Below are 13,204 nucleotides of genomic sequence, written 5' to 3'. Positions count from 1 at the left end.
TTCTCCTGCCTGCAGTTCTGCCCTGAACAGGTGCAATGTCCTGTTCCCTGCAGGGTTTATTAAAAGCTGCGTGACACCGATAAACCACAGTGCCTTGGGGAGCAGCTACGCTGTCTGTCCTCAGTGTTCTAAGCCTTACATCTCAGGTCTGCTTTTAAACAGAGAGCTTCCGGGCAAGAGCTGCTGTGGGGAAGCAAACAACTACTCCAAGAATGTTTTGTCCATTGGTTTTCTTACTGTAACTCACCGGTGTACAGAAGAGTTAGAACAGGCTCTAAAACCGAACCATTGTTTGCTATGACATCACTAAAGGCCTCCGCAATCTGAGGAGGTCACCTCCAACCTCGGTTGCGCCCCAAGCAGAGGCTCTGTCATATGTGTATAATGGTGGTTCCCCCCATACAGCCCCCCACCTCTGCCTGACCCTCACCCAGTTAAGAAGTCAATGATGGCTCCTTTCAGCGCGATAGCTGCGTCACTGCCCCAACCCCTCCAAGGAACAGTAAACCCAGAGCCCACCACTGAAGGGGCTCCTGTGCCAGCTGCAAGGCAGGAGCCTCGACCACATCAAGGTCTTGACTGATTATATCAGAATGAGCTTTTTTTGTCTTCTCCAGCCTCTGTGGTTTTGTGCATTAAGGGTGTAGCGATTAACTCACTTTGGGTGTTTGTGGACTCTGGAGTTTGACAATCCCAAAGTAAAACAGTCGAGCGAAAGGGTACATGCAGCCCAAGAACGTAACCCCAGGGGGAGGAAGAGGCGAAGAGCCGGCTCTTTAGGTCAGAGGCAGTTTATTTTAAATGTGATTTGATTTACATTTATAAGCAGCAGCTTTCTTGACAGGAATTCTTTAAGTTGCCTTCAGTTCTAAAACAAACCTCTGTCGCTTCCGAACTTAAAGTATTTTTGTCCCCAACAAAACATATGAAAATATAATTTAAAGCACACTTTTCACAGACACGGTACAATACATTCACTATACACAGTATAACAAAATAGTCCCATCTTTACCTGTTTAATAATACTGTCACAACGGATAGGTAAATAGAAACTGGAATTTCCTTTTTATAGCCGAAAGGAATTTACATGCAACAATGACGTTTTACGACTGTTTAGCTGTTGAACGAACTTACCCAGCCTGTAGTTTCTTGCACTAGGAGCAGAGCCAAAAACACCCCGCGGTTGTTGGCCAGATCTGTCGCCAAAAACTGCGGAGGGTGGGAAGCGGCCACCCGGGGCCGCGAGGGCACCGCTCACTCTCATGTCTGGATCACCCTTTGAAGCCAGCTGACGGCACCGCACGGCACGGGCGCTGTCACCTCTCTAGGGGTTGAAAAAAGGGATGGTTTACTGCAATTCGGGTGTTCTAAAGGCTTCGTCGTTAGGATGACTCCTAAGTGTTCTAATGAGACTTTTACTCTGCTGGAGACTAGGCCATGGCCATCCTTCCCGAGGTTTCCTTTAAAGCTTCGGGGTGGCGGGGTGGGATGGGGGAAACAAAAATAAAGGGAAAGCTCATCCCTTCTCTGAGCTTTCTTTTGCACGTAAAAGAAGAGGAACTAAGCAAAGGCGACTGCTGTGTTCCAAACAGTGAGTCCCTCCTTCCCGCTCACCGGGTACGAGGTGTCTCTGCGCTGGGGCAGGGCCGGGGCCGCCCACCTCGGCTCCAGGAATAGCACTTGTGGGAGAAGAGTGCTCAAGGCAGGGTGGCGAGCACCAACCCCTCAGGTGTGGTCCAGACACGAAGTGCTCTCGGGGTGGCTTTTGGTTTGAGTCAGTCTCTGACCACCTGCTGCAAGAAGCACTTAAATCTTCAGTAAGGCTCATATGTCATAATTCAGCAAAATTAAACATAAAGCTAAACAGACACTTCCAAACGGAATGCAGTGACCTACAAGGAGAAGCAAAAGGGGCAAAGGTGGTGGTGGTGGGGGAAATGCACAAAGAAAAAGCAAAATAAATCTCCAAACTACAAAGAAAGACCCCCGAGGGAGAGGCGTGAGGAGCTCCCCGAGCACAAAGAACGGACCCTCCTTAAACCATGCGGAGAATTTTCAATTTTTATTTGCAGCCGCCGGCGCGCGCGCGCGTGCGGCAGCTGCAAGAGTTGGCAACACATAAAACGTTAACTCTGTTGGCAATCGAGAACTACAAAGTGCTTTAAAACTTCATCTGAGATGAAGAAAGAAAAATAATAATTAAAAAAAAAATATTTGTTTCTCACACACACATAAATTTGCACTTAAGTATTTCCAAGTGTCTTCCTAACAGATAGCTCAGGGGTAAATATTTAGTTGGACTGGGAGATTGGTCCTCAAAAGTTCGATGGGCGTGAACATAGTATGACATCTTGTACCCAAAAAAGAAAAAAAAAATTAAAAATAATAATAAAAAAAGGGTAATTTCTAACACTAAAGTGATTGTTTACTAGGTGGGATGGCGAGGCTTTCAGCGTTTCAAGAGAGGGGGAAGAAAAAAAAACCCAGAAAGATTTGCAAGATAATATAAAATACAGCAAGCACACCTTTTATGTATGTTATTTAAGTATGAAAATATTTTTAGCATATTATGTTAAACATTCTTTCTTATTTATATTTCCATTACCTAAAAGACTTGCTACTCCACGGATAACTCCATTATGTAAGGCATGTTAACTAGAGTTTCGACGAAGGTGGTTTGGTTTTGGTTTGTTTTTTGCACACACACATTGACAGATGCATCGAGAAGTCGTCATCACGTTACAATCTTGAAAGGATGTCAGTGCCAAGCTCTCCTCCTCCTCCTCCTCTCACTCCTGTTCAACACTTCAGTACAACTAAATATGTGATGTCCCCCCTCATTCTTCCCCCCACCCCCCCAATTAATTTTTGTCTGTTTTGGAGAAAAATGTTCTGAAGAATCTATAGCTTTTATAGCACCTTATCTCAAAGAAATGGGAATGGGTATGATGATTACATGTGCAAATGTACAAAATCATTAACCCTACAAAGAGACATCATTCCAAAATTACAGAAAATCTTAAAGCATGCAGGTAACTTGTTTTAAAGGGTTGCTGAATGCTTCCCCTGAAAAAGGTGGCTGTTCTCAAAATCAGCAACTGCTGGTGAGGGTTTCTTGGCACATTTGTGACCAGCATGTTATTGCTGCATCTTCCTGATAATCTCAGCAGACACGGGGGGGTGGAAGTTGATTGTGTGGTGCCGCAGGCCCTGAGCTGTCTTGTAACTCTTCCCACAGCGGCATTTGAAGGGTTTGCGTACGCGGATTTGCGTTCTGTGGCCGTTCTTGGCGTGGTACTTGATACCGTTCACATTCTGCCAGAGAGAGAGAGAGAGCGAGCACAGCGTTAGTGGCTGAGCGGCCTGACAGCGGCCTGGCTTCCTGTTAGAAGAAACAAAGATGGATGAACCTGATGGGTGGGATCACCCAAACTGCCAGGACCTCCCTCCCGCGCAGTGTTACCCGTCTGTGGGGATCTGAACACATGAGGTGGGTGGGACAAGAAGGAGAATAACCTCCGTGGTTCTAATGCCTGGCGTTGGTCTACCTGGGGAACACTGGTTTTTACCTCCCAATGTTTGGTACACTCCAAACACTACCACAGAACAGGCTCACAGGGATGCTCTTCGCTTCCTGAGGTTTTTTTCTCACAGAGCACTGACAGATTTTGTTATTCAGAGGTTCGTTTACAGGCAAACAAAGAACTGGCATGAAGACCCGAGAAACACTTCCTCACAAAGCTGCAGCTCCCTCCGTGGCGAGTCTGTTCCGTTGTGTGCCATTGTTTCTAGATCTGTCTTTAGGCACCAGCGGATTCTGAGCGCTCACAGACTGTCTCCAGAGAGCAGTCTGCAGGGAGCACTTACAGAGTTACACAGGGCACCCACGTAGAGAGAATAATCCAGAGAAGCCATCTTCAAAATAGCTATTGTTTGGGAGCATTCTGCAGCTAAAAGGAGAGAAGCCATCTCCACTGCTGCTTGGAGAGAAGAACCGATGCCAGCAGCACCACACACTTAGCCTTACACTGCCTGAGCCGGGAAACGGGCAGCACTTCCACTAGGATTCATCAGGAACCTTCCTGATCATCAAAGTCACCGCCCTCTCCTCCCTCCCTTTCCTTTCCAGGAAGAGTGGAAGAAGCTGGTGTGGTCTCACTAGTATGGGAGGGTGCTTTATGTAGCGTTCATCTTGGCAGGGGTCTCTCTTACCTGCTTCCACTAAAGAGAGTTTGGGTTCTTGGATAAATGAGGAAAGGTAAACTGTCTGTCACTAGAGCTTCTCCTCCTCAGAAGAAAAAAAGATGCCAAGGCAATTTGTGACAAGATACAGCTCTGAGGCTCTCCTGTGTCCTGTCTAATGCTTCCAGGTATGTATCTCAGGGCTTTTTTTTAATTATTTAAAAAAAAAATAAATCAATTAACAGCACAGATAATAATTAAGCTGCAAATTAGAAGTTCCAGGGATTTTATCTTTGCTGAACACTGACTGGTGTTGCCCAGAACAAAAGCCCCCTTTGGCCCTTTTTGAACAGCAAGTTCAGTTGTTACTATTAACGTGCAGCTTCCAGTAAGTGGAAGCTCCAGCTTGAAACTCGCAGCAATGAGACAAGTCAGACAAGTTGTTTAAAAATAAAAAGAATTAAAAAGGAAAAAGAAAAAGCCTTCAGTAAACAGAATGGAACTCCAACTCCTAAAACTTCAGAAGGCTCTATATACATGGGACAGCAAACCCCAGAGAGGCACAGGCTTAACCGCTTCAATACCACTCCCCTGCCAACACTCCCCTTTCTCCTCCCCTGACTCCGAATCTGCAGGAGTCACCGTTGCCCCGTGTGCCAGACGGCCAGGGTGTGCTCACAGCGTGAAGTGCCAGTCCTGAGCAGTTACACGCGCGCTGTGCCGCCGCAGCGATGGGTGTTTAACCTGTAGGCAAAACCAGGTCTCCATTTGCAATCAGGAGCCGTCCTAGCCAGGACTCGTAATGCCCAGCGGGGTCTGTTCAGCTGCACTGGCCTTTGAGGGCACCCCGGGTGCCTGGAGAGGCTGGGTTGTGGAAACCCTTTAGGAAGAGAATCCTAGCCTGAACTGTCCACCCTGGAGAAAGGGTGCAAGACCCCAAGCAACTATGCTGCCCACAGACTCATGTTTCTCTCCTCTAGAGCACCCAGGCACTGAATCCTCACTTGAAGTTGCAAATCCAGCCCCAAATTGTCCTTTATACCCTCACCACTGGGGAACTCCTGCACAGCCACCACCCAGGGTGTGGGAGACGAGAATCGTCACTCCCCAGTACCGACCAGACGTTGAATACCAGCCTTCCGTGCAGGTAGTTATGGGTGACGAAGCAGAAGGCTGTAACCACCAGAAGGCCATACATATCACCAAGCCAAGCCCATCAAAGCCACAAATGATCCTCAAGAGCAGTGACATGAATTCCCTACAGGTTATCTGAGATTCTGAGGCGGCCTTCACACAGCTTCTTACAACCTTCAGCACCCACAGGGCCGCTGGCGTGAGGGGGCTGGGGATGTCACTGCTGGCGTGGGGACTGGCGTAAGGCATCTGCCAACATCTAGGTACCCTTAAGGGCTTTCAAAGAAGGGAAATTCTGGGGGTGACCTGCTAAACTTTTGCTATTGCAGTGAAATTTTAAAGCCAAAGTTACTCCCAAACATGTACTCCCAAGCATGTATTTTGGAACCTACAGAAACCCGTTTAGACATTTAATTACTGTAAGAGATCACTTCAATATACTTTTAAACTGGTATTGATTGCTGCAGATGCCCTAAATTCACAATCACAGGTCTCCTCGCTGTTCCACACCGACAGCATTCCTGCCCTGATGCAGATTTTCCAGGATTCAGGTACAGAACACACCACGCCCTTTGGTCAGTGGGGGGAAAGTACTTTTGGGCAGAAAAATGTGAGGAACTGCTAAACCAGAAAACTCTGTGGAATGAATTTGGCCTTGGAAGGTTTGAAAAATAGTAAGTCTGGCAGAGTATGAGGAGCTAGGGTGATGTGAAATTTGACCTGTACTCCTGTCTAAAAGAAAACTGTTGTTAGAATTACAGTCGACTCCTCAGTACTTTTCCCACTGCTGTAATGTAAACACTTTGTTGTATGTCTGGGTTGAGTTTGTTGAGGTATGGCAAAACCCACTGCCAAACTCATACATCACTTTTATTGCTCTAGTTACTTAGGTTGCTCAGTATTTACTCTCAGAAACGATTGAGGAAGAAGATGGCAGTATAGAAGGACACTCTAAAATCTCAAACAGGAGGAAATAATTATTAACCTGGGCCCAGATCAGGAGATAGGGAAGCTCAGACTGGCACTACCTGGTTGGCATGGACACAAGGGCACTTGCTGGGCAGGGCCCCTCGCACAGCTGTACTCACGAGGCCAGTCCACCACAGAAGGTGTGGGAGCTCGCCACCCCCATCGTGTTGGAACACAGACACCAAGGATGGTTTGGGAGGGTTCTTGTTTCAGACTTGGACATTCATACAGGTTTTGTCTATCTCCTGGCTGTCCCTCTCAAGTTTTCCTTGTGGGTCTGGTTCCTCTTTGCTCAACTTGCAAGCTCTGGCTTGCTCATTTCTTTAAGTAAATTCCTTTCTTTCCCCCTCTCACACCAATATTCTCCTTCCCTGAGCTCTGGCGAGGCTCAGGGCTCCAGGCTCGCTGTTGAGGCGGCAGTCACAGCCTCCCTGATCAGCCTTCCCGCCCTCCCGGGCGCCCCCATCCGACAGGCCAAAGACCCTCGTCTCATCACCTGCCAGAAAGACAAGTCAAGGGGTTTCTCTGCAATGGTCTAACTGTGCTGTTCGTGGGGTTTTCTAGTCTCAGGAATAAATTTACCTACACCATATACACATTTTGAATGTCCTCCTCCAGAGGTAGAGAGCAAATTCCTGGCACTCACATATGGCACTGAATAAAAGGAAAAGTAAGTGCTGGGTTCTGGACAGGGCGCCCAAATGTGGGTGTAAATCCAAAATGTATGAGAAACAAGGATGAGATTGCTGGGGTACTTTGAAAGATGCAGCTGATTTCCTAAAAGTCAAAATCTAAGGCCTGAAATATAAATCATGAACAACCACCAAAATGTGCAGTCCTGGGGAGGTTAACTCTGGCCTGCCCAGAACCAGGACGCTATAAAATACTTATAATTTGTTCTCTAGGTCAGTAACCATAATTAGAGAAAAAGAAAGCAAGCTTCAGGAATCAGATCAGAGGTTTATGATGTTTTAAACATCTAGAAGCCAGCGTGCTCCAGATTGATTTCACTGTTTCTGACTATCCCACAAGTGAATGTAGGTACAATCAAAAGTGTCCCCGCCCTCCCGTTCCCCTTGAAACTTTGGCTCCTCAAGAAAATCTGGGCCAAGCTGTACAGAGTATCAATATGTATCAGAGGAGAGGAATTTTATTTCTTAAAAAAGTTCCTGGAGAAAAGCTGTTTATGACTCGCTTCAACTGCACTGCCTATGGGAACCCGCCAAGAGATAGCAGCTGGGCAGGAGGCCAGGAGGGTCTTCTGATACTCATCTGGGCTTGTGTATAAACATGTTCTCTTAGAGTTTCCATTGTCCACCCTAGCCCAGTCCTTGGGAGTATTTGTTGTACTCATTCTTGTCTTATTTACCTTTCCATAATGGCTTTTCAGTGCAGAGGCCATCTTTTACCCTTGCACATTGTTTGCAAAAAGGAGCCCCATCCCTGCTGGGCCCTTTAAGTGGTACTGTAATACAAATAACACATCTAAAAATAACATTTCTGCTTCTCAAATGTACGTCACCTCAGGCCAGACAAAAGAAAACTGTATATATCCTCCTTTCCTCCTTGCTCCCTAAAGGAATGCATCCTTTTCTCAGCCGTAAAGCGAGCCTGGCAATTACTGTATGTGCATGTCCCTGTTCCTGTTTGGAGCTCTATAATTGTTTTACAGCCCTGACTGTGATTATCCAGTACCCACCAGAAAATCCCAGTGCTTTGATCACAGGACTCCCTACCCAGACTCTGCAAATAATTCATCAGAGAAAGGGGTTAAGCAGAAGGAAGATGAAGAGGAAATAAGAAAGGCAGCTGAGACAAAGCTAAAAGGAAGGAAACAAAGATAAAAATGTAAAAAGAAAAATATAAGAGGCTGAAAAAAGGGAGGAAACAGGCCACAGAAAAGAGAAATGAGGTGAGGCAGAGCTTAAGGAAACGTGTTTTCCTATCAGGACTAAACAGAGGTGAGTTTCTTTGGAAAATACGGTAGTTTTTATTTGCTGCTGCTCTCTGCCTGTCAGCCTCTCTGAGGGTCGTTAATTTGTTCCCTGTCCAACTGCTCTACCATTAATGGTGCACAAGATATCCCTTGGACAGTCCTCATGCATTTGAGATGAAGGTAGCGAGATAGCAGAAGCAGGCAGCAACAGCTTGCTTATTTGGGCAATAAAAAGACAGAGGGCTGGCAGTCAAACAGAGAGCAGACAGGATATAGCAAATTACAGGGTTCTCCTTCTAGCCTTTGCCATTAAAGTGAATGTTTTCTGCGATGCATAGATGCCCTGTGGGCACAGCGACTTCTAACAATCACCATGGCTTGTTTGCTTCCTGAGCTAGGGATTTAGCTTTTATACTACACCCCTCGTCTGGCACAGCTTCCACCACACACACACACACACACACAGAGAGAGGAAAAATATTAATCTTGAATCATGTGGGTGTATGTGCAAAGGAATACTTGCAAATAGTCTGAAAGCATCTTTCCCTCTGCTCTGCCCCTGGAGAGGCTCAGATTTTCCTGTACCTGAAGAGGAGAATAACCACTACATAACCCAGGCTACTTTCTGCAAAAAAAAATAAAAGGACAAGACTTGTATAAGTCACAGAGAAATGAGTGTGCTGCTTTCTTGCTCATGTTGTAGGTAAGTACTGTCAGCACTAATTGATCTGTACATGAATCCACGTCTGGTGACTCGCTGCTGTGGGAGCTGCCCCAGGACAGCTGCAGTATCACCCACACGCACTTTCGGCCGCTACCCAGCTTCATGCACAGTTTATTCATTCTTGTCACAACTGGTTTATCTCAAACGTTACTGGCCTTCCTGTATTTTCCTTTCATATGTCTGTTCCAAGTCCCTGCTTTCCAATTATTTAAAGGAGAAGCCATAAAATCAAACTAGCAGGAAGCCAGGCCAATGACCACTGCTTTTTCTGGGGTGCAGGTCGGTGGTTGAAGTTTCCAGCATGTAAAAATGTCAGAAAACGATTCAGGGGAACCCTGCCAGCCTGCTGCTCCCCTTCCCACGTGCCAGTGACTAGAGATGCCATGCAGAAGCCCGAGCTGTTCAATACCATTTCATCTGTCTCTGCACCGGTTCACGTGAAGCAACACTCAAAACACCACGTTGTTCCATACTGGCCAGCTCAAGGTTCAAAGTTAAAGACGATTCACTCCCATAAACAGGCAAAAATTTCTCATGATGGAGAGTAATTAAAAAGGCACAGATGGGGTGAGATGGGGTGGGGTGGGTGGGAACTGTTTCCCAGCATGTCACACAGACTCAGACCCAGGAAAGAACGATGCCAGAACTTCCCTCAGGCTCTGTTTTCCTGAGGTGACCTCTGACTTACAAACCGTGATCCACTGCCTTCTGCACATCACCTGTACCAGGAAAAGTACCCTGGGCACAGTTTCACTGAAGGAAAGCCAGGATCTCTAGCAGTTAAGCAGAAGGAATTCATTCTGGCACTGATGGGCAGAAGCTCTTTATTCAGTGTCGCTCAAAGGGACCCAAGAGATTATTTTGCTGATAGTATCTCCTGTGTTCTGCAGTTAATTTGTCTAAATAATAGAAAGCTAGTTAAAATGTGTAAAGCAAAGGAGTCACTATATGTAATCTCTCTTGACAGACAGGGATGAAAAAGGCTACATCCCTTGTAAAACTGATAACCTGGCTGTGCTTGAGAGGAAACCAGTGAATAAAGTAGGTACTCTGCTGGAATACCACAAAAATAAATGTGAAAAGTCTATTAAATGAGACAGGTATAAATTGATTTTAGAGGCTTTTCCCCTCTCACTACATCATCAGGAAATAAGGTAGGTCTGCGCTACCACTTACCTTGTATCTTTTTTTACATCCAGGAACTGGACAGGCAAAAGGTTTCTCATCCCCTCCATTCATGCACATTGAACTAAGGATAGCTTCAGAGCTGATGGCACTTTCTGTAGTCCAGGACTCATCACTGTCTGATTCTTCATAGTCTACTTCCTCCTCATCATATTCACTACCTAGAAAAGCAGGGTAGTGAGATAAAACAAGAATAAATAAGAGCACAGCAAGATAACACATTCTGCATTTATTACATCAGTTACAATGACTTGTAATTTCCCCACTTTTGTCTTTGCTGGAAGACAGTTCTTTTTAATTTTATAAACCTATCTTTCTTATAGTTATTTATTCCTTCATAAAGACACCAGTGGTTCTTTTTCTAATAACCAGGACAGGCATTATCAATATATCTTCATAAAACGTTAACTGCATGGCACAGGAAGTTCAAAGGACTGACTTTAAAATGCAGTTTCATTACTCCTCAAACACCAGGATCCTTCCTCCTTTCCCAGTGCTCCAACAGAAAATGTGGTTTCCCCCCCCTGCAATTAAAGCTAATTTTAAGGCTTTTCTTTATGCAATACAATGCTGAAGAGCGTAATTCTACAGATCATAAACAGTGTAAAATAATATGTTGACAAGTCCTAATGCATTTACTAGCCCTTTGGAATTAATAGGAATTATAGCACAACATTAATAAGAATTATATTGTAGCAATTATAGTTGTGAAATTCATTCCCTCAGGTGTGGGGATAAATTGCATTGTGTGGCTGCCCTGAACAGACCGCATTATGTTCCAGATATGCTACGACAGCCATTTGAGCAGCTGGTGCTGAGTTTATTTATTATTTTTAACTGCAATAGCTATTAATGAAATTCTCCAAAGAAGTTAAAACGTGAAACAAGAGAAATTAGGAAAGCAGAATTCCAACTGTAAAAATACAGTAAAAATAAATAAAAAAAGCAGGGGAGGGAAGAGCCCCAGCTGATTAAAAAGAAAATATATGCACAAAGAGGCAAAGAGAGAGAGGGGAAGCTGAGGGAAACTTCTGTGCTGTCAGCAGGAGGTGGTGCTGTGTTTCCCCTCCCCTTTCTTTTTTCCTTTTCCCAGCTCTGCTAAATTTTATCCTTTTTGCTGAAAGACGATTTGGCTCCAAGTGCTGGAATAGCTCCTGTTATTAAAGACAGTTCTGTGACATTTGCATGGCTCCATTTGCTTCCCTCACATGCCCTTTAAGGGCATGCCTCTCAGAAGCTCTGCGCGCCGCGAAGGAAACGCAGACAGATGCCTTACGGCGCGCTAAAAAAGCAGCATCCCGCCTTCACAGATAAAAACCCCATGCTGCAGTGTACAGCCAGGTCTCTGTTTGTGCTTCTGGCAAAACTAAACACACACCTATCCATCTCCAAGTTTCCCCTTTGGACCCCCCTCCCCCTGTACGTTCACTCAGACTTGGCACTTCTCTGTCACCGAGTCAAAACGCGTGTCAACTGGTAGCTGCAAGTACTCAGGGCTCCTGAGCTTTAATGAGAGCCTGTGAGTTCGCTTACAGATGTCAGGCTGCCCACGTTTCTGTCCTGTGGTTTTCACCCGTACAGGGTGGCGCGCAGATGAGGAAAGATGGATCGTTTCCCACCGCCAACAACTGTCGACATGAGCGCACGCACACACGCTCTGCGGCACATCTGGAAAGCTCTGCCCTGCCGACTGCGACTCCTCGCCCCACACCGAACGAGCACAAGCCAAAGAAAGCACTACTGACCTCTTAAAATATTCCTGAACTCTAGGAACAGTTACCTAAAATGAAGTTAAGAGTTGTTACAGTTTAATTAACTAATAAAAAAATGGAGGCAAAACCACAACTCTGCTTCTACGATTTCCTGCCCTTGATTGTATCTTGATGGAAAAAATTCCTCAAGCTGTTACTTTCAAACTTTTTAGCTCAGTGGGTTTTTTTTTTTTTTTTTCAAGCAAATGCAACAGAAAACCCTATTGTAATACATGTATGCACTCACAGGATGAGAAAATACACAACAATTCTACATGCTGATGCAAACAACCTCTGCCATCATAATCACACACTCACCCCACCCTGTAAGGCCCCTTAAAGAGGGGCTAATTTCCTCCCAAATCAGATTTTTTCCTCCCAAAGAAAACTTTTGAGACTGTGCAATATCTACTAAGGACATCACTACTAGTGGTTACAAGGTGCATGCTTTTACAAAACAACAATCAATGCTCTACAAAACCTAATATACAATATGGTATGTAAGGGAGAAGAACACAGAACAATGAGGAGAAGCAGCAATCGCCGCAATTCTGCATTTCCCTACTTCTTCCTGTACTTTCAGGGCACCCTTTTAATTCTTGTGACCACTTTGAACAGTAAACTCCAGTTCCTGCAGCACCTTTTGCCCACACTTCACCTACAGGTAGACACATTGAAGCAGAGAGGCAAAAGAAACCAAAATACCTGCGCAAGCATCTGTGGAGTCAGCCCATCCTTATTGTTTTCTTTTAATTATCTTACTTGAACAAAACCACCCAATTTTGTCTAGTACAGGCAAAAGAGTTGTCTGAACATTGTAAGCAAAGCCTCCATCATCTTAAGTTTTTAAGTCCAGACTTGTTGTTACAGCTTTTACAAATATGATGAGCTTTTTCAAGTATGAATAACCAGAGGAATTTACATTTCTTCATGCACAAAACAGTAATACCAGTGGTGCCAAGTACCTGAAAGGCACATCACTTTATACAGAGCTGGAACTGCAGTCTAGCACTGCTGGTAGCATCCTACTGAACTCAACTGGTTGTTAAAAAAACCCACAACATTTTGGGATTATTTTTTTTTTAAATTAAGAGGCTCCTGGTATAAACAAAATGCAAAAAAGTTGCTGTCTTGAAAAAAAAATGAATTCATTAGCAATAAAAATTTATCCTTTAAATAATGATGTTGTTTCAGTTGCCATAGAAAAACACCACCGATGTAGTCCGGCTTTTAACCGATTCCGCCTCAGAATTTAATTTCCTCAGCTGTCAGTGTCTGAGAGCAGCGACCCGCACGGTGCCTCACCGACTGTGCAACGCATTG

The 13,204-nt window shown here is 45.0% G+C and overlaps 1 protein-coding gene across 1 annotated transcript in view; it reads right to left on the bottom strand.

Moving 5' to 3' along the window:
* Positions 1–2,908: 2,908 nt before the first annotated feature.
* Positions 2,909–13,204, bottom strand: part of JAZF1 (JAZF zinc finger 1) — a gene marked incomplete at its 5' end in the record, with an annotated part of 209,135 nt that continues 198,839 nt past the window's right edge. Inside the window, 2 exons of the mRNA XM_084280456.1 lie at positions 2,909–3,315; positions 10,122–10,291. Of these exons, the coding sequence (XP_084136582.1) occupies positions 3,139–3,315; positions 10,122–10,291 (347 nt within the window). The 3' untranslated portion in view covers positions 2,909–3,138. The remainder of the gene's footprint in view (positions 3,316–10,121; positions 10,292–13,204) is intronic.

This window comes from Gallinula chloropus (assembly GCF_964237585.1).
Source record: "Gallinula chloropus genome assembly, chromosome: 2".
Classification (NCBI taxonomy): domain Eukaryota; kingdom Metazoa; phylum Chordata; class Aves; order Gruiformes; family Rallidae; genus Gallinula; species Gallinula chloropus.
This window is presented reverse-complemented; position numbering and strand designations above follow the sequence as displayed.